Here is a 22,335-nt window from a genome sequence, read left to right on the forward strand (position 1 = left end):
TTGTTGCATGCTACATGGTTGACATGATCCACTGTGCTCTTGTACACAGTGTTTGGTATTTCAACTTCCAGCTGAATGCCTCCATCATCTTGAGGAGTTACTGTGGGTGGAATGCTATGGTCTTCGATGAATGCTTGTTCTACATCTTTCACTGAAATGCCATCAGGATGTTCTTTCACCTCTTTATGTGCATCATCTTCAGCAGGACTCATAGTTGGAATGCTACGGTTCTGGTTTACTGTTTGTGGACTGGCTGGTTTGGTAGTATCATCAGCAGGACCCATATGTTGTTTCAACTCTTCTTCAAATCCTTCTATGTGTGCATCTGGTACTGTCTTGCTGGCACAACCCTCGTCTTTACCAATAGAAACATAATTGTTGTTGTGATTGATCTCTGAATGCGTCCTGACGGTCTTGTCGTCATGTGTTGTTGATGATTGCTTCTTGGAAAAACCATTTGAGGTTGTCTTCTTGAACTGTGTGTTTGCTTCAGAATCTTTACTTTTTGACAGTGTTTCCTGCGAGCTGATTTGCTGACCTGTGAAATCTGGATTTGCTGCCCTTGCTGGTAAGTTTCGAACTAGCATCTGCAAGCTTGCTTCAAAACCATGACAAGCGTACTCAATTGCTTCTTTGAATCTATAGGTTTCCTACAAATGACGGTAAGTTTGTACAAATGACGGTAAGTTTGTAAGTAGTTTTGTCAGCAAATTTTTTTTGAACAGAAGTAATAAGTTTGCAGGTAATGATACATCCTAGAGAATTTGAACCAATGTTTGCAACTTTTTTTTGTTAAAATTAGTTCAGATGTTTTTTCCCGGAAAAGTTGGTTGAAATTGGTGTCACTCTTGTATAATAGGGAAAAAATGTATGTCTTATTCTACTAGTGGTGTTTGAAAACATGGAACATTGGAAAGCAGAAAAAGCTATGGTAAAAATAATTGCAGAAATTAATCCTCTGATGGTAACATTCGACCTCAAATGCGTACATGTTATTTTCAGATGGAAGTTACATTCTACTTTAGTATGGGTGTTATTTTCTAGGTGAGACGTAAAAAGAGTAAGAAAATGTTGTTTTCATGCTTACTTGCGCTGTGCATGTAGATGGCACATTATGTCTGATGAACCTATCAATAACATCCGGGTCTGCAAAAAGTATGGTTTGGCCCCGAGTATATGCTTCTGGTTTGACATCTTCAAACTCTTCTTCATTCATGTCACCATACTTCCATTCATCATCGGCACGTTCTTCAAAATGTGTGTTGTCTTCATCATGTCCGAGTGTATGTGACTGCTCCATAGATTCATCCCTATCAGTGGACCTATTGCTTAGGTTGTTGAGTTTATCCTGCCCATGAGCTTCGAATTTTCGACGGATACATCTCTTTCAGTTGATTCGAGATGCACTTGTGTACGCATATTCAAGTTTCAACTTCAGATTCATAGACAGAGAGGAACATATATCGAGAGAACAAATCATATGTTTTGGTTGAAAAGGCAAAAAAAACTACGAGTTAAACTACATATGCTATTTACGTAAGTTTTTACCGGTGCATTGCCGAACGAACCATCAGGTCGTGTGTCCTGCATAATAGCTTTCTTGACCATTGCGTTTGTCCAAACTGAAACACGCGTCCCTTCATCACTGATATCCATATCATTTAGTTGCAATGAATCTAGGTACTTGACCTGTAACAGATGTAAAAAGGAAATCTGTAAGGAAAAGAGGACATTGTTTCCAGGCATGAAAAAAATATGATCAATGGAAATCAAATTAGGAGCAGAAGAAGTTACCATGATGTACAACATGCATGACTTTAGGATTGCCTTTTCTGAACTTGACTAAGTTGCTTTCTGGATCATAGTTATCACAAACTTGCAGACATTCAGATTTTTTGCTTGTTTGATTTGAATAAAAGAAGAGTATATCCTCGGACTAATGCGTACACCTGTAGTAGGAGCTAGCACGGAGCACATCCCATAAATTATGAACAATCTTAGGTACCGGCTGTCAGCTTTCTTCAGTGTGAGAAATTTCTTTTCCAAAGATTTGATAGTTGGTTACTGCTTTCCTACAACTCCAATTTCTTCCCGCATGAATTTTATTGCATCTGAATTGAGATCGTAGGACACTTGTAACTTGCCACGCGGGACACCTATAACCTTTTGTACGGATTCTTCAGTGATAGGGATTGAACCTCTCCCGGGGAAGACCAAACCGCACGATGTCTGAATCAAAGCTTTCCATCGAAACTTGCACAATTCAGGTTGCAGTTTCGAACATTTGATATCCAATAATCCACCATAATCTGCATTCCTAATCATTGTCATCTGATCAGCTATAATGCTAGGATATAACCTCACTAGCTTCATTGGGGATGCACGCTGTAGTAATTTCTTCCTCTTCACCTAGAACAAATGCGAAAAAAAACCCTTTAAGCAAACTGGGAAAGGAGATTATACAGGTTAATACTGTCTATGTTGTACTTGCCGAATTTAATGATATTGTTTTAAGAGACAACTTGTAATTGGAAAAGGGAATACAATATGTTTATGAATTTGCAGAAATTGCCAACTACCGCGGTAAAAGCCTTCTGTATTGGGTATGAATGATTTTACATTTTAATGGGAATGCAATTGCAAAACAAGAATATATTAGGACTTACTGAAAAACATGTACATCCCGTCATCCACTAGAGGAAAAACATCTAGTAAAAAAAAAAATGTACTACAAAGTTGTAGATTCTTTATCTCACCTTAACAGGTTCTACTTCTTCCTCAACAACATTTGCTTCATTTTGTTTTTGAGTTTCTTGAACAACATTCACTTCATCGCGGACAACTTCAACGAGTACATCTACTTCACTTGGTAGGTCACAATGAAATGCTGAAACCTTGTGCTTCAATGTAAGCTTCTTGCGCATAAGGCTTAGCTTACTGTGTTTTTTGCCGGACTTGTTTTTCCTATGACTACTTGACTTTGTCATTGATGTCTGTTGAAAAATTAAGCAAGGTGGAAGTTATTATTGGAAGAAAATAACAAATGTCCACACAGGTGTAGATGTCATTTAGCAAAAAAATGTTACTGAGACAATGGTGCACTGATGTCACATATATGGCAGAAGGTTTGAAAACATGTTTTTGATTCAAATGTTACTGGGACACAACATTTGCTACAAGGCGTTGCAAAAAAAACACATTATGGCATCGCAAAAAAACTAACTAACCAGATAGCAACAAACCTCAAAAATAAAAATTGCAGTAGCATGTTATAGTAATTAAAAATTGCTACTAGATGTTGCGCAAAAACCAAATTGAAAGTAGCATGTTATAGTACATAAAAATTGCTACTAGATGTTATAATAGCAAAAGTACTATCAGATGCTGCACACCAAACTCCATGCACAAGGATGTTATAGTAGCAAAAATCACATTTGGTACATCTGAATTTTTGGTACCAGATGTTGCACACACAAAACAAACATGTACTAGGATGTTATAGCACCATAAAAACCCTGTACATCATTGCTCATCCCTCAGTGACCACAAAAACCTCAGTGACCACACAGTAAACATCTTCAAAAAAAATCCTGCACTAAGATATGATAGCACGAAAATTGCTACCATATGTTGCACACAAACCACTAGAGGACATCACAAAAAAAAACCTAAGTGACCACACAGTAACATCCTCAAAAATTCCCTGGACTACGATGTCATAGCACTAAAATTGCTGCCATATGCTGCACACAAACCTCATTAAGCCATCACAAAAAAATCCTAGGTGACCACACAGTAACATCCTCAAAAAATTACATGCGCAAAATGATGTCATAGCACTAAAATTACTGCAATATGATGCACACAAACCTTATTAGGACATCACAAAAAATCATAGGTGACCACACAGTAACATCCTAAAAATAATTACATGCGCAAATGATGTCATAGCACTAAAATTACACTGCATTAGGATGTCACAGTAACATCCTCAACAAAATCCACTGCATTAGGATGTCATAGCACGAAAATTGCTATCATATGATGCACAAAAAAACACATGAAAACATCACACAATCCTAACTGCCCACACAGTAACATCCTAAAAAATCAAATGCACTAGGGATGTTGCCCAGAAATCACGAGTACCTTACTGTGGCGGAGACAGAGGAAATCGCGTCGAGCGTGTTGTCGGAGAGAGGACGATGTTAACAACGCCGGGAACAACAGACCAGACCACTGGCGGAATCACGAAGAGTAGATCCACGGAGAAGGATGTCACCTGACAAAACCAGATGTGAAAAACAAAGCAGAAACGAAGATCCGGGCACTGATGCGGGATGAGCAAAGGGAGTGGAGCGCAAAACCAACCTGGGACGAAATCAGACTACGGCGAGTAATAAACCATCCACAGCGACTCCGGCAACCACTCCTATCGGCCAGAATCGAGAACCACGGCGAAGTATGGCACCCCCCCTGAGAACCCGAGGAGAGAAATTAGAAGCAAGGAGAAGGTGCGCGACGGTGCGGAAGATCAATCGAAGTTGGCGAACCGAACCTGATGCGAAAAATCGTCTCCGGCGAGTAAGATCCGTCGCCGGCGACCGCAATCGCCGGATTTGGGGACGAGGCGGAGCACCAGGACGACCGCATCCGAGGAGGGAGGAAGACGAAATGAAGTCGCTCGCCGACAGGCCTCAATTAATTTCGAAAAAAAATTCTGATGCTACGGACACGCGACGACAGAGACTGCACGTGGGTCCCCACCAGGTGCGCATTGCGGAAAGCTCTGGACCATCGGATGCCAATCGCGTGGCCAGGAGCGTGAACTAACGTTAAGATACGTTCAGATCAGATTATAGATAGATTTTCCGCTTAAAGTATTGTTGATCTCAATGACAAAGTTGGTCGTCGCGTCATATTGAGCTTCCACCTCCGATCTCCTTATCAACCCAATCACCACACGTCGATCTCTATCTTCTTCCCCAATCACTCCCGAACCAATCTCCTCCATTTCGTACCGCTCCTCTCATGCAAGCATCGGTATCGGGTGTGTGATTGCAAGCATGTGCCCTACACATTGCAGGTTGACAGGCTCCACGCGTGGAAGCAATCAACAACAATGGCATACCGGCCGAGACCTTGGAGGAGCATGCCCATGGCGAGCAGGAGGCAGTGTGGGTCAGGTGGGGTGAATAGGGGCATCGTAGATGATGATATGGAAGACCCCACGCGGACGCACTACTGCTACCTCCTCATGCAGTTGTTGCCTCTTCGTCTTGAGCCACGGTGTTGATGAAGGAAGTGGAGGCCCTACTTGCCATATGCGGTGGTGGGTATGGGACTATGGGAGCATATGAGAGTCGAGAAAGGGGAAGAAGGTTCTTACAAGTAGGGTCCACTTGTTAGTGAGAGTAGACTATAATCCCGGAACGTAACTTTCCCGATGCGCCAAACATGTTGACGCTTTTAAATAGATCGGGATTTGACTAGTTCAGAGTGTCGATTTCTCGGATTAGGAGTCGGTGGTTCGATTTAGCTTTTGCTTGTAAGTTCGAGGATGGCTTTGGAATTTTTCCAAAAGAACAACGGTTATTCCGGTGTTGCATCGAGAATTGAGGGAATCAAATGTTGCTTTTATTGATGAATAAGATGTATGTGTACCCTCGAACATGTGTTGATCAAAGGGGTGTAACACCCAAGGAATATGACAGAGGGAGGGTAAATGTGTGAATTTTGCATTGCATCTCATGCATCCAAAATGCTGGGGAAATTTCAAACTTTTAAATTGAGGTGCAAGGTGATTCAAATATGAATCTACAGTTGGATTTGACTAAGTCAACCCTAGGAATTGGATTCATAATTTGAATATGACCTTTGTATTTCAAAAGGGGGCTAAGTCACTTAAAATGAAAGTCAACACATTAAACACAAATGATCTGACAAGAAATAGTTGTTTCAAAATTGAGATTTGAATAACTCAAACTTCAATTCAATTTCAACTAATCATAACTAATTGGATAAAATTCACACAAATATGAAAAAGAAACTTGATAAGGAATAGAATTTTATCCTCTTTCGTTACAAAATAAATACAAAGTCACTTATACAATATTTGAGCCAAATAAATTATAGAGGAAAAACCCTATTGCAAAAACTAGGAAAACCCTAGACAAAAACCGAAACCTAAACCTAGTCAACTACCACTTGGTCACCACCAGCACCATCTTATCCACTTGGCCATCATCAACATCATGCTCTCTTAGTCACTTCAAACCACAAACACACATACAAGTATTTTTCATGGTTAAAATGACAAATTCACCCTAAGGTAAATCTTTTTTATATAGGATACAAGAGAATGTTTGAGGAAACAATTCCTAGAACATTAGTGAGAGTTTTAGGCAAGTCAAATCAAACATAGAAACCAAAGTAATAGAATGTAAAGTCATGAACCAAGTAGGCAAGACACCAATGTCAGGAAAGTGACACAGTAGAAACCTTAGGTGACAATGGTTGAGGCAAACAACTAATAGCAATAACTAGTGGCAATATCCACTAATAGGAAAATCAACCATGGAAAAGAATAGGCACGACTAGTAATAGACAATAAAACCCTAAAACCAATCATTCTAGAAATCCACTAGAAAATTTCCAAAGAACAAGTTAATCAATTTCTAACCCAAAGAACCCCAACACTAGCACCTCGCTAGTATTTGGATCCATATAAAAGGCAAGAGAAATAATAACTTAATAATGGCTTAAAATAAATCCAATTGAACTATAATTAAATGATTGCTACTACAACTTAAATGCATCAATCATAAATCATAAATACTAGGAATAATTCTGGAAATTGAGATAAACAGAACAAGCATATAAATGATTATTGTCACTATCCAAATTTAACTAGAGGACATGAAACCAATCACCAAATAGACATGCTTAAAATGGAAGGTCACTAGGATTTAAAGTTTTGAGTCTATAGACCACCGAATATATCCCCTAACACATAAAACATATAAGAACTTAAGAAATATACCAAAGTTTATGGATACATTGTACATGTATCAACATCTCATTATTACATCTCTTGGTAGGCAAAACTTCTCGAACAACGATTAAGCATAAACAGAGTATTGCATGAACTTTGACAGAAAGTTGATTAACAATAATACTATCTTGAGAAAACAAGGCCACCTAGAATGTTACTAGATGAACAATAGCATAAGTAACCATTCATCCCTAGTGAGGCAACTTTGGAAAGGTAAAACCCCATATTACCACATGAATCTATTTAACTTCCACATGCATATCACCAAGTCACTCCACATAAGGGCATGTACAATGGGAGGTGCTTAGGGAAAGAGCTTAGAAAAATAACGCGGTTTTTATTTAAGCATCAATGCTTACACCCTAGAGAGATGACTAACTAAGAACCTCTTTTATACAAATATCCACTAGTGCTTAAGGAAAAGTTTGGTCTATTTTCATAAGCACTCCTCTAAGCATCTTGCATTGTACATTGGCCTAGCACACACACATCCCCCTCACAAGTTCTTGCATACAAGTTCGATAAAAATAAAGCATACATGAACGGGATAACATATGGATCTATCAATATATCAAGAACAAAATGCCAAGTGCATCTCATTACTCATCTCATAACAAAAGATCCACCATCAAAACATTACACATATGATCGCAATAATGTAGGCGAGCCATGTGGTTCTAATTAGTGAAGTACATAGGGAGATATTGATACATGCTACTTCCACATACCCATTGTATAGGGATGGACTACTCCCCTTTCATCATTGTGGTGGTGGTGGTGGTGTTGATTGAGGCGAAGGAGCAAGTAAGGGTGACTCCAACAATGTTTCCCCTTCCCATCTTTGTTGGGCCTTCTCTGTTTTGTGTATTTCTCTGTTGATGGCCGCTTCTTTGTGACTTTGCGGTGTCATGACCTTATATAGGCTGTTTTAGGGGAAAAATCATCGGATGATGTTGAAACCAAGGCAAATTTAAGGAGGCACAAGGCCTGGTGGACACCATGGTGTGGCCAATGGATAGGGCAAGACATGGTCCTTATCTCTTTGACTAGACAGCTCCGACTCTAGCTCTTTCAATCATATTCTTTTATTTCCCAAAAAGTTGACGTGACAAAAAGTTGGGGTCCATTTGGTGTTCGTAAGGTCCATGCAACCCAAAAACAAGCAAAACAGTTTCCTGTCCCGTAACATTAAAAACAACAAGAGACTTTGTTGCAAATCTCCATAAATCAAGTAAAACAATTACGAAATCACACATATCATAGAATATCATATAAATATCACCAAATTTCATGGGTGCATTTTACATGTATCAGTGGCGGCCTTCAAAGCGGCAAGCTAATCTTTGAGATAAGACTTAATGGGAGGAGAGAGGGGAGAAGAGGCATCGTCAACTTGCAGAAGAAGGTGGTCTTTAATACACCCGGCCCCGCACCCATTTCTAGCTGTTGGGAATCTTCCAGGGACCAAAAGTTCGGACTAGTTAAGTGACCGGAGACCGGAACTTCGAGGGAACTTTGAGTCCAATTTCTAGACAAACTTTCGAACCGTTGCAAAGAGTCAAAGCCATATAGAGAAACCTAAAACATTTTTATGAAACTTTCAAACTGGAAGTTGGCCAGACTTCTGCCCATTGAAAGTCTATGGTACACACCGGAAATTTATGCTTTTGCATATCGGAACTTCCCATTGTTTACCAAACGAATCTTACACCTGAAATTTCGACTCAACAACAAAAATTGGAGGGTTCTCTCTCAATCATGGCAGGAAGGCTAAGTGGATGCATATGTTGATTTGTGTACGCGATTGATTTCACCCACCTTCCAATGTGCAACCCCTTTGACAGTACAAATTTCCTACGACTCAAGTAAATAAAAATAGTTGGAGACAGTCTTCTCTCTTTTCGCTTTTGAGGGGTCGATGACCGTCTTATGCAATTCATTGAATGTACCTAAAACTTTCAGCACACAGTGATAACATGATTATTTTGTCATTTAAACACCCAAAACTTGTTAGGGAGGTAAATGCCTTTTTAACACCCAAGTCTCATCATTTGACACTTTCCAAAAGGATCTTGATATATATTAGAATTACTCTACTTGTTGGACTAGCCTTTCAGTGCTCAAGTTCAACGCTGGCCAATGCCTTTTTAGATAATGGTTGTGTTGGCATCAAGATGATAGAAGATCTATCGGTGCATTCACATTGTTATTTATACCCAATCTTCATGTTGTTCGAGGAAACATACCACGATTTCTAGATAAAGTACTAACACATGAAATAAGTCTATTGGAAATGTTACAGTTGAAATTTATTTCGATTGAATCATGGCTTGCAGTGAATAGGATCAAATTACATCGACCCTTGCTTTGTTGTGATGACGATGTCATCGATGTATATTTAAATGTTCTTGTCAATATTTGTGGAGAGACACTTCTGCATCATCCTTTGATAGGTAGCTCCCACGTTTTACAACCTGAAGGGTATTGTTCTGTAGCAGAACACACCATAAGGAGTTATAAAAGCTGTTTTGACTTCATCCTCGTCTTTTAGGCGGATCTGGTTATAACCAGAATACGCGTCCAGGAAGGAAAGACGTTCGCATCCCGTTGTGGAGTCGATAATTTGATCGATCCTCGGGAGGGGAAAGTGATCCTTTGGACAATGTTTATTGAGACACGTGAAGTCGACGCACATGCGAAGGACATCGGTGTTTTTCTTCGGGACCAGAAATGGGTTAGCGACCCATGTGGCCTATGTATGTAGTTCCTTGATGAAATTTGCTTCTCGCAGTCGATTTATTTCTGACAACATAGCTTTGCGGTTTGGCTCCGAAAAACGCCGCAAAGGTTGTCGTATTGGCCTAGCTCTTGTATCCCGATTAAGGGGGTGCTCGGCAAGTTTCCTGGGTACTCATGGCATGTCAGCTGGATACCATGCGAAGATTTCCCAGCGCTCACGGAGGAACTCGACGATCGCACTTTCCTATGCGCTATCCATGTTTGTTGCGATAGCTGTCGTCTTCTTAGGATCCGTCGGGTGAATCTGCACTTCCTTGGAATTTTTGGAGGTGTCGAAGGTTTTCTCCTTAAGCGGCCTTCCTCCATCGGGCAACACGTCGTAGTCAGTGGTAAGTCTAGAGCCTGCATACTCAGCCTGCATCCTGAAGTTTTCGGAAAGCTTATGAAAGTCTTTGTCGCATTTGTCTGCTAGAGCAAAACTTCCTTTTACTGTGATTGGGCCTTTGGGACCAGGAATCCTCCATAGAAAATATGTATAATGCGGCACGACCATGAACCTGGCATACGCGGGTCGTCCCAATATAGCGTGATACTGTGACGGAAAGTCAATAACCTCAAACTCCAACTTCTCCCTTCTGTAATTTTCTCGAGTTCCAAATTGCACGTCGAGGTTTATCTTGCCCAAAGGATAGTTCGGCTTCTCTGGTGTGATGCCATGGAAGCGCGTATCTGTTGGAGTCAGGTTTGCCAGAGAGATGTTCATCTTCCTCAAAGTTTCTGCGTATATGAGATTCAAGCTGCTCCCTCCATCTACGACTATACGCGAGACCTCGAATCCTACGATCACTACCGGTAAAATCATGGCCGCTTGTCCTGGTCGAGGTACTTGGGGTGGATGATCAGCTTGAGTGACTCCTATGTCCTGCCCCGACCAATTGAGGTACTCGATAGTTGGTGGATGCATCTTCTATGCCATGTATACCTGTCGCGAAATTACCTTCTATGACCTGTTCGAGGGCCTCCCCTTATGAATCATCGACACTGCCCCTGTGGTGTCAATGTAAGGACCTGGGTTTGTCGGAGCTGCCGCCAATTGCAGCTGATGTTGATTTTCGCTAGTAATTGCGGGTGGAGGTGGCAAGTGAACCTCGCTCCTCGGCCCCCTGTTTACTGCTTGTGCATTTGTGTGCTGCGCGTATCTATGCAGAGCTAAGAATGTTTGGCAGTCCTTCTGAAGGTGCCCCGAATTTCTTTTCCCATCACTATCGACGAAAAGGTGCATCTGGCATGGCCCGTTCAGAAGATCTTCGGGTATACATTGTATGGCCTCGGGAACCTTGGCCGATTATTTTGCCTGCTGGAGCTTGGCGCATCTCGATGATCATTGCGCTGCTTGTTATCTCTGTGGTGATCATCCCGATGATTTCCTCCATTGTTTCCTTGGAAGCCAGCCGCCACTTGGCTAGGACCGTCATAATCTGAGTACTGACGAGAATATCGTCGCCTATTTTGATTGTTGTTTCTATTTCGATCTGATACGTCTCAAACGTATATATAATTTCTTATGTTCCATGCTAGTTTTATGACAATACTCACATGTTCTATATACACTTTATATCATTTTGATGCATTTTCCGGCACTAACCTATTAACAAGATGCCGAAGCGCCAGTTCCGTTTCTGTCGCTTTTTGGTTTCGAAATCCTACACGGGAAATATTCTCGGAATTGGACGAAACAAAAGCCCACGGTCTTATTTTCCATGGAGCCTTCCGAAGTCCGAAGAGGAGACGAAGAGGGGCGACGAGGCGGCCACACCCTAGGGGGCGCCGAAAGTGCATGGAGCCCCCATGTGTGGTTTTGGTAATTAATGACAATCCCTATGGACTAATGTTTGCATTGAGTTATATTTGTAGGAGTTGTCCATAGGCAATTCTTGAACCATATGTTGGCTTCAAGGTTGCAATAAGAAGAAATTGATGAAGGATATCAAGTGTCAAGTATGTCTTGAAGATGAAGATGTAGTGAGCCCTCAAGTTACTTCAAGACATCAACATGATGAAGAATGAAGAAATGTAGTGCAAGTTCAAGATGAGCCAACTCGAAGAGTTCATAAGCTTGAAGCTTGCCATGGAGAAATGATGTGCAAGTTCAAGATGAGCCATCTCGAAGAGATCCTTTGCTTGAGTCTTGCCATCCATATGATGATCATGGATATGTGAAGATGCGCCGAAGAAGAATCTCTCCCATGGTGGATTATGGGGGAGCAATCCACATGGTGGTCATGGTTATGCGAAGATGCGCCGAAGAAGAAGCTCTCCCATGGTGGTTTATGGGGGAGCAATCTACAAGACTTCGTCAAGCAAGCACAAGCAAGAAATGCGTTCCATCTTGATGAGGTCAAGATCGTCGTCATCAAGCTCAAGTGGAATGCGCAAGTATAAGGTTTGCTCTTGATAGGGTTTCTTTCTCACCGGTCTCATAGTGTAGTTGGAGACCGGTTTATAGTTTAGTTGCAGTACTATCAAGAGGGCTCTCGAGTGAGTAACTCGATCGTATCGTTCGGAGAGAGCTCAAACCTTTGCATCCTTGCATCATCTTTCTTGGTTGTCATTTGGACCTTATCCATGTGATGTTTTAGAGCTTGTGCTTATTCTCATGACAAGCTCTAGTTCATCGAAAACGGATTTCGCATAGATCACTTGTTGCGTTTTCGAGTTTGGTTCATCATCTTTCTTGGTTGTCATTTGGATCTTATCCATGTGATGATTTAGAGCTTGTGCTTATTCTCATGACAAGCTCTAGTTCATCAAGAATGATTTTTGCACGGGCAACTTGTTGCATTTTTGAGATTGGAGGTTTTACCGGTATGTCTTTTTTAGATAGGTCAAACCTTTCATCATTTGTTTCTATCCTCCCTTGTTGTACTATGATGGTTTCCTGCATGATCTTGTAGAGCTTGTTCCTAGCTTCAAAACAAGCCCAAGATCATCAAAATCGGAGTCCGGATGCTAAAGTTATGCCCGTTTTAGTTTTGGTGTTTTGCGGTTTACTTGGGCCGGATATTTCGGAAATATCCGGGCCGGATTATCCGGGCCGGATATTTCGGAAATATCCGGCCCCCTCGAAATCGACTAAGGACCTGGGGAATTGCTGCTCAGTATAGGGGCCGGATTTTTGGCCGGATTTTGACCAGGTTTTGTCCCTGAGGCCGGATTATCCGGGGGGCGGATTATCCGGCCCCAACTTAGGCCGGATTATCCGGCCCTCGAAAGTCTGCAACGGCTCGATTTTCTTGGGGGGTATAAATACCCCCTTCTTCCTCCTTGGGCTGTTGCTTCTTCCACTCTCTCTCTCCTCCATTGTTGTTCTTGAGAAGCTTGCCCTATCTCTCTATCCCTCCATGATTCTTGCCCCATTTTGAGGGAAAAGAGAGAGGAGATCTAGATCCACACTTTGACCAAACCAAATCATCTCTTTGTGAGTGAATCTTTGGGATCTAGATCTTGGAGAATTTTGTGTTCTCCTCTTTGTTCTTCCTCTCTTATTCCCCCAATAGCTTTTGTAGCTTTGTTGGAATTTGAGAGAGAAGGACTTGAGCATCTTTGTGGTGTTCTTGCCATTGCATTTGGTGCATCGGTTTGAGTTCTCCACGGTGATTCGTGGTGGTGAAAGCAAGAAGGTTGTTACTCTTGGGTTCTTGGAACCCTAGACGGATTCTAGGCCTTTGTGGCGGTTTGTTGGGAGCCTCCAATTAAGTTGTGGATGTGTGCCCCAATCTTTGTGTAAGGCCCGGTTTCCGCCTCGAAGGAAATCCCTTAGTGGAACCGTGACCTAGGCCTTTGTGGCGAGGGTCACCGGAGATTTAGGTGAGGCGCCTTCGTGGCGTTCGGTGTGTGGTGTGAGTACCGCATCTTGGGGTGAGGCCTTTGTGGCGTTGGTGTGCATCGAGCAACCACACCTCAAGGTGAGCCTCTTGTGGCGTTCGGGAGCACTAAGCAACCGCACCTCTCCACCGGAGATTAGCACTCGCAAGAGTGTGAACTCCGGGATAAATCATCGTCTCCCGCGTGTCTCGGTTATCTCTATACCCGAGCTCTTTACTTATGCACTTTACCTTGTGATAGCCATCGTGCTTGAAGTTATATATATCTTGCTATCACATACTTGCTTGTATTTCTTAGCTTAAGTTGTTGGTGCACATAGGTGAACCTTTGCTTAGAATAAGTTGTTGGTGCACATAGGTGAACCATAGTATATAGGCTTTGGGCTTGACAAAGTAAACGCTAGTTTTATTCCGCATTTGTTAAGCCCATCTTGTAAAAGTTTTAAACCGCCTATTCACCCCCCTCTAGGCGACATCCATGTCCTTTCAGGCGCGGCCCCACCCCTGGCCACGCCACCCTATGGGGTGGGCCCCTCGAGCGTCCCCCGACTATGCCCCTTCGCCTATATAATCTCTCCGTCGCGAAAACCCTAGTACCGAGAGCCACGATACGAGAAAAGTTACTGTGACGCCGCTGCCGCCAATCCCATCTCGGGGGATTCAGGAGATCGCCTCCGGCACCCTGCCGGAGAGGGGAATCATCACCGGAGGGCTCTACATCACCATGCCCGCCTCCGGACTGATGCGTGAGTAGTTCATCCTTGGACTATGGGTCCATAGCGATAGCTAGATGGTTGTCTTCTCCTCTTGTGCTATCATGTTTAGATCTTGTGAGCTGCTTATCATGATCAAGATCATCTATTTGTAATGCTACATGTTGTGTTTGTTGGGATCCGATGAATATGGAATACTACGTCAAGTTGATCATTGATCTATCATATATGTGTTGTTTATGATCTTGCATGCTCTCCGTTGTTAGTAGAGGCTCTGGCCAAGTTGATACTTGTAACTCCAAGAGGGAGTATTTATGCTCGATAGTGGGTTCATGCCTCCATTGAATGCGGGACGATGACGAGAAAGTTCTAAGGTTATGGATGTCTTTGTTGCCACTAGGGATAAAACATCAATGCTTTGTCTAAGGATATTTGTATTGTTTACATTACACACGATACTTAATGCAATTGTCCGTTGTTTGCAACTTAATACTTGGAAGGGGTGCGGATGCTAACCCGAAGGTGGAGTTTTTAGGCATAGATGCATGCCTTGGATAGCGGTCTATGTTCTTTGTCGTAATGCCCTAAGTAAATCTCATATTAGTCATCCTCGATATGTATGTGCATTGTTATGCCCTCTCTATTTGTCAATTGCCCAACTGTAATTTGTTCACCCAACATGCTATTTATCTTATTGGAGAGACACCACTAGTGAACTGTGGACCCCGGTCCATTCTTTTACATCTGAAATACAATCTACTGCAATCATTGTTCTCTGCTCTTCTTTGCAAACAAACATCATTCTCCACACCATACGTTTAATCCTTTGTTTACAACAAGCCGGTGAGATTGACAACCTCACTCTGTTAAGTTGGGGCAAAGTATTTTGATTGTGTTGTGCAGGTTCCACGTTGGCGCCGGAATCCCTGGTGTTGCGCCGCACTACACTCCTTCACCAACAACCTTCACGTGGCCTTCATCTCCTACTGGTTCGGTAACCTTGGTTTCTTACTGAGGGAAAACTTGCTGCTGTACGCATCACACCTTCCTCTTGGGGTTCCCAACGGACGTGTGCTTCACGCGTCATCACGATCTTCCTCGGGTGATCTATGCCGTTTGTTGTGAACAACATCTTCACCATCCGCCCAGCGATTTGCTATCTCCATGAGATCCGCTATTGTTCTTGGCCTGGGTCTTCCCAAATCCTCGATAAAGTCTCTTCGGCGGATCCCCGCAACAAATGTGTCGATTGCTCTTTCGTCATATATGTTTTCTGCCAAGTTTTTATGATGTTCCACCGCTGGATGTACATCCTCATTGGTTCATCATACTTCTGCTTACAGGCCCTCAACACCTCTATTGATGCAGGTTTTTTGCACGTCGACTGATTTTTTTCACAAACAAGTCCTCGAAGGTCTCCCAACGGTCGATGGATCCTTCCGGTAGCTTATTTATCAACGATCTTGCGGCTCCGCTGAGGTGAACCTGGATGCTCTGCATGGTAGTTGCTCGGGTTCCACCTGTTAACTTCACTGTTTCCAGGTAATCTACCAGCCAGTCCTCTGGATCTTGCAAGCCATCGAACTTTTTGTAGTTATCAGGTAGCTTAAACCCAGCAGGAACTCGAGTTTTACGGACTCGTCGAGTAAAGCAAGGGAGCCCGCACATATCCTCTTTGTCGACTTCTGGTGAATGCCGACGTTCCCTTCTCTCCTGCCGTGCTCTATCGACTCACGCTTGTATCGCTGTGTCTCTTGGATCTCCAACTCGAGGAGGGTCTCGCGATGCCGAAGTAGGCTGAAGATTATTTTGCCTTGGTGCGCTTTCGGGTTGCGGTGTACTTGCTCCTTGTATTGTTGTCCCCATGACTCCAACTCCTGCCATGGCCATGTTCTACATCGCTTCTCTCGGATCTCCTGCAGGTGGCTTAGATGCTAATATGAAAGCATGTGTCGCCATATATCCTGCTTCTGGTGTTTTGGGGATGATGTGCCCTCTTGTATCTATCGACATAAAGGACATGTCGAGATTCTGTATCAAGTTCTCTCTTTCATGCTCAGGCACATGGGCCAGCCACGATCTTCCTCTCGTGCGAGCTTCCCGATGACTATCTCCCGAAGTTCCTGATCGTTGGCTCAGTTCGGCTCTGCGCCTACTCGACGCTAAGGCCGCAGCTTTTCTCTGCTCTAGTATAACCTTTTCTTTTTATATCTCTCGTCTGGCACGAGCGAGTCTATACTGATATGCTTGCATCTCTTGTAATGTGGTGGTGGTGGTCATCGCCTCCGTGCCATTCATGGCTCTTGCTGCTCTATCCCAAGCCACCTGCGGGAGTTCTAGTTTCTCCCGCGGTGTGGGCCTGACGTATTTGCTTCCCAATCCTTGCGTGATATCAGCGGGATCGATGTATGGATTTCCTAGATCATCAAAAGCTTCTGATGCTTCATCCTCCTGGCGACTTGAGTCACCAATTGCGTAGACTTGATGATATTTATGCCATTGTATTTTCATCTTCGGGGTCGGTGACACCGTCGTAACAATCGGCAAAGACCTCCCGAATAGACGTAGATCTGTCGATGAAGTTGAAGCTGTCGCTGCTCTCTGAGTCGCTGTCCAGATCGGAATCCGTGAATGACCCAAAAGACATGTTGTCGAGCAGATCGGCGAGTTTTCCGCCGATAGCGGGCTTGACGTAGCTTGGCGGCGAAGCTTCTTCATCGCCTGACTCGATTGACGATGATGATCCCGAGAAATCGGAATCAACCGCTAACGGTCCCGAAAAATCGGTGCCGCTAGGCGATGTGATCCTTCTCTCCCGACACAGAAGCGGAAGCTCCCGAACATCATCTCCATTGACTCCTCCAGATAGGCATATGTATCCACACGGGCGGGAGGGTGAGGTAAAAAATCAACGAGACCAGTTTTGATATGTTTACCTCCGTCCATCGCGTTGCTTGCCACCGATGAAGTCGACGATGTTGAACGTGCCATCGAGATCAGCTCCTTGTCGCCTCCAATTCCCACTGACAGCGCCAATTGACAAGGTATTAACTTTTCAATGCCTACAAGTTGTAGACTATGGTTTCGCAGAAAGTAGAGGGCAAGTAGATCTCTAAAGTTTCAGCCGAAAAGGTGCTCGACTGCTAAAAGCTAGGGTTGTGTTGACAATGAATCGATCCTTTCTTTCTCCCTCGACTCCCCCTTATATAGGAGGCGGAGCCGAGGGTTTCGTGATGTACAAGTTACAAACAGCGGAAGACTCTTTGAGTTCGTCCCGTACAATTAAGAGTCTATTCCTAATACACCTCTATCTTCCATATCGATGCTTTATTGGGCTTCCGAGCTTTGTAATCTTCGGATCGTGGGCTTTCAGTTACTCCCGGGTACCTTATTCGGCAGGCCCGTCAGGGATGCCTATGTCACCAGGGACGCCCCCAAATTAGGTTTAGACCACGTTTAAGATAAACCCTAGTTCATAGTTGATTTCTTTGCAACTCTACTGAATCATACTCTCCAATTCGCATCGATCTGGAGTTTTACCCGCACCAATTCGTTTCGATCTGGTGTTTGTGCTACTGAAAGTTTTTGTGATCTGTTGTTCCATTGGGGATTAGAAGATAGCAATTTACCGCTTCGTGGTCGGCGGCTACGTGCGCAAGTGTGTGGAGTTGCGAATATCTTGCAGGGTTGAGAGCTGTTGCATTGGTGATAGGGATCGATCGAGAGACTCGTCAGCGTCATACAAGTTATCATCCACTTCATCATCGTGTATCTCCGTTGTGTTCATCGTGTGTTCATTACCACCCCATCGCTTACTGAGAAGATCGAGCAACCCCTTTATCAAAGAGGGAAGGTTGAGTCCATGGTGGACTCCACCACCTTGGCCGGCCAAGGGAGAAGGAAAGGGAGCAATCCCACTTCCCCTAGGTTTCACCCGTATGGCAGGTTTTGAGTTGGACTCTAATTTGTTTTTGGGGCAAACCCTAGGGGGTTCCACCTATATAAAGAGAGGGAGAGGGAGGGGCTGACCAACACTTGAGCCGCACCACCCAAGGGCACCCAAGGCCGGCGCCCCAAGTGCCCCTCTCCCAAACCCTAGCCACTCCCCTCCTCCCTATTCTCTCGCGGTGCTTACGACGAAGCGCTGCCGAAGATCTCCACCACCACCGTCACCACGCCGTCGTGCTGGCGGGATTCCGAGAAGGATCTACTACATCCGCTGCCCACTGGAACAAGGAGAAGGACGTTTTCATCAACACCGAACGTGTGACCATGGGCGGATCCAGAGTGTTGGCTATGGGGGCAGATGCCCCCACTGAATGTTTTATCTCTTTGTGATAGCAAGCTTAAAAGGGTCATTTGCCCCACTTAGCATGAGATTTCTCCTTCATTAGCAAATTTTTGCCCCCTCTTGATTTTGATCCTAGATCCGTCCCTGTGTGTGACCGAGTGCGGAGGTGCTGCCCGATTGTGACATAGTTAAGATCTTCTACGCGCTTTTGCAAGCGGTTAGTGATCAACTACATCAACCACGAGATCTATCTCGTTAGCGCTTAGCGATTTTCAAGGGTATGATGATATTCACCTCGTTGCTACCATCTACTAGATTAGATCTTGGCTTGTTATTCGTTTTTGCGGTAAGAATTTTTTTGTTTTCTATGCTACGAATCCCTACAATATGCTTATTATTTCTGCATGTTTATGAAATCGGGGACATGATCCCTTTGATCTAAAAAAATTCTTCATGTTTATTGAATATGTTTTTAGCAACACAATATTTCAACTTCAAATTTTTAGTCACTTCTCTGTGATGACGAACAGGTGACCAGTAGAATAGTATAGTAGTTATTTGTTACTATATTAGCACTATTAGACAAAGATAAGTTTTCATGTGGCGTTTTGGCACCCAGGAGCATATGCTCCCGGTTTTTAAACATAATTTTAAATGCATTTTTAAAATGTTGAAAATTTTGAACATAAAATTTAGTAGATACATCTCGAAATTCTACACGTTCACAAAGTGGTTCCACAGAAAACCGACATTTTGAGTGTCATTTGTAAAAAACACAAATTTTTCTGTAAGAAAAAATTGTGTACGAGACGTTTTGTTTATCTTTTTCACACAAGTCACAAAAAATATCGGTTTTTCGCAAGACTTGATGTGCGCACGTAACATGTTGATACGTAAGCGAGAAATTTTTTGTTCGAATTTTTTGAACATTTCAAAATGTTTTTCCGGTGGCAGGAGCATATGCTCCCATGTGCCGAATTGAATTTCCGAGTTTTCATGTAATAATAAATTTACGAGCTACTTTCAATTGCAAGTAATCATGGGCTTCATATATTAAATGTTATAGCATACATAAAAATCATCTCTAATGGCCGCCGCAACGCGTGTGGAATCTACTAGTTTTAGATACGTTTTACACCTATAACTCCACTTTACTAATATAAGCATTCGAGTTTAAAGTTTCATGGATTTACATACGCTATAACACGCGAATTGCAAATGTTTATCTGAAAGATTTCCTTGTCTCTTATACTTCTGACAACCAGGTGCGAAAACAAAATATATGATATGCATGGGGCTAACGTTTTTTCAACTGCGTGGATGTTTTTTGTTTTTTTGCGGAGGATTCAACTGCGTAGATCTATCTGGCCCGTGAGAGCAAAATGGTCAACATTCACAAACAAAGCAAATACTTTACAGTACTTAGCAATCTGGATGTGAAAAATAACAGTGAATTATATGTTAGCTAGCAGAAACAAACAAAGCTACACACTACACACAACGGATGCACAATCCTGCACTTTACTCCAACTGGCGCACCATCTCCAATTTTATAGACCGTAAAGGTCACGGAAAAGATTTTGCCACTGAAACAAATTCAGAATGGAAAGAAAATTGTATTAGAGACTGTCAGTCGAGATAAAGATCATAGTGTAATCAATAACGAGAAGGATGATATATTTCCATAAAACGAATAGAGTTTATGTTCCATTTCCTCCAAGTGTTTTGAAGTAAAGATCAGAAAGTGTACAATATCAAAGATAATAAGGTCATGGCATGTCAGATTGTGACTACAAAGAAAGAAAAGATCAAATATAAGTGTGAGGATCAACTTTTCTATCCTTTATGCAGAAGAGATTAGTTTCAAAAGATTGCATTATGCTAGCATCCATGCTTGTTCGTGTAAAGAGATTCATCATATTTATTTCAAGCATGAGGATGGCATGTATAATAGCGGAAATAACTCTGAAATCTTCGTCTTGGGAAGGTTATGTGTAAAACGAGACTCCTGGCTGTACTGACTTTTGTTTATATAGGTGATTATCTTACAATTAACACAACAGGGTCCATAGCTCAGTGGTAGAGCAATTGACTGCAGATCAATAGGTCACCGGTTCGAACCCGGTTGGGCCCTCTTAATGTTGTTTTTATATTTTTGTGCCATTTGTCATCATTCTTATACCCAAGAATCACCCTATTCATTCAGTTAATGTCTTTAGCTTTTGTTACGGTGGATAATGCATCAAGTTTTGCACTAGTATTGCATTCATTTTACTTAATACGAAGCTCATCTCCTGAAAGGAAGGCATATACTGTGTGTGTAGATATCACACAAGAAGCCCCTCAATGCATGCAACATCACAAACAACAGGAACAAGCAAAGTATCGATGGATAACACAGATGCTAGTAGTAGGTACCTTTGGAGGACTCCTGCACGAGCACGATATGCATGGCGTTGTTGTTGGGTGGGAGCTGCAGGCGGAGCGGCATGAGCTTCCTGTTGATGGGGCTGCGCGAGCAGATGATCACGTCGTTGAGCCCCGTCTCGTCCTGCAGCCTCTCCAGCAGCTCCTGGAGGCTGGTCCCGTTGAACGTGAAGGAGTGGCCCTCGTCGTCATCGTCCACGTCGCCATTGCCATCCCCAATGTGGTAGTGGATGAGGCGGCCCTCCACCTTGTGCATCGTCACCGGCACCGAGAAAGAGTCCGTCGACTGCATCGGTCGGCAAACATGCATGCGCGATGGAGCCAACAATGGCGAGCAAAAAACAAGTTAGTTAGTGATCGGCCATTTGGGGTCGTTGGAATGGTGGTGACGTACGGACCTCGAGCCTGAAGAGACCGGTGGGTGGCACCAGGGAGCCCGGGGGCGGCGGCGGAGGTTGCGCTACGAACGGGGTCGCCGTACGGTGGTGCGGCGGTAGGTGCGGTCGGAGCGCCGCCGTGGGCAAGGGAGAAGGGGAGGGCGAGGGCGAGCGAGAAGGCGGCTTGTAATGCGGGGGAGAGGAGGGCGCGGAGCTGCTGGAGTCGGAGGATTCAACCGGGTGGGGGTACGGGAGGACCTGGACGATCTCAACGCACCAGAGGATCCACCCGGTATGGCGGTGGTGGGTGACGTCGTGCGTGATGGAGTTGCGCAGCGGCGGGAGGCCGCCGTTGGCTCGGAGGTAGTTGCCGTAGCGCGTCTGGAGGCGGGCGTGCTTGCCGTCGCGGACGGGGACCCACTCGACGGAGGAGTCGAGGCGGTGCGGCAGCGTCTGGAGCACCTTGCGGCCGGTGAGGCCGAGGAGGAAGGGCTCGTTGGAGGCGGTGAGGTAGCGGCCGTAGCGGCTGCGGAGGCGGATGACGCCGGGGGCGTGCGGGACGGGCTCGACGGTCCAGCGCGCGTTGGGGGAGGCGGCGTTGCGGTCCTGCTGGACGTGGGACTCGTCGTCGTCGGCGTACACGTACTTGTCGTGGTGGCCACGCAGCCGCACCGTCTTGGCGCGCTCGAACAGCTCCATCCGCCCGCCCGCCCGCCGACCCCGGCAGCCTCGCGTGCGCGCGCTCCCGCTGTCGGGGTGTCGTGGAGAGATGCGGACGGAGGACGTCCGGCGGCTGCCGCGCGCGGCGGTGGTGAGCTCCGGGAGTTGCGCTGCGCCGCGAGGACCGGGT

General features: G+C 44.1%; 1 protein-coding gene and 1 non-coding gene across 2 annotated transcripts; one reads left to right on the top strand and one right to left on the bottom strand.

Moving 5' to 3' along the window:
* Positions 1–20,247: 20,247 nt before the first annotated feature.
* On the bottom strand, positions 20,248–22,184 carry LOC124669747. Its single transcript, XM_047206301.1, has 3 exons — positions 21,467–22,184; positions 21,100–21,402; positions 20,248–20,267 (listed from the first exon to the last, which is right to left on the bottom strand). The coding sequence occupies exons 1-3, from the start codon at positions 22,182–22,184 to the stop codon at positions 20,248–20,250; spliced, it is 1,041 nt and encodes a 346-aa protein (XP_047062257.1).
* TRNAC-GCA lies at positions 20,744–20,815 on the top strand. Its single transcript has one exon. It is a non-coding gene; the product is annotated as a tRNA-Cys (tRNA).
* Positions 22,185–22,335: the final 151 nt, after the last annotated feature.

The sequence above is a fragment of the Lolium rigidum genome, chromosome 7, assembly GCF_022539505.1.
Source record: "Lolium rigidum isolate FL_2022 chromosome 7, APGP_CSIRO_Lrig_0.1, whole genome shotgun sequence".
Taxonomy (NCBI): Eukaryota; Viridiplantae; Streptophyta; class Magnoliopsida; order Poales; family Poaceae; genus Lolium; species Lolium rigidum.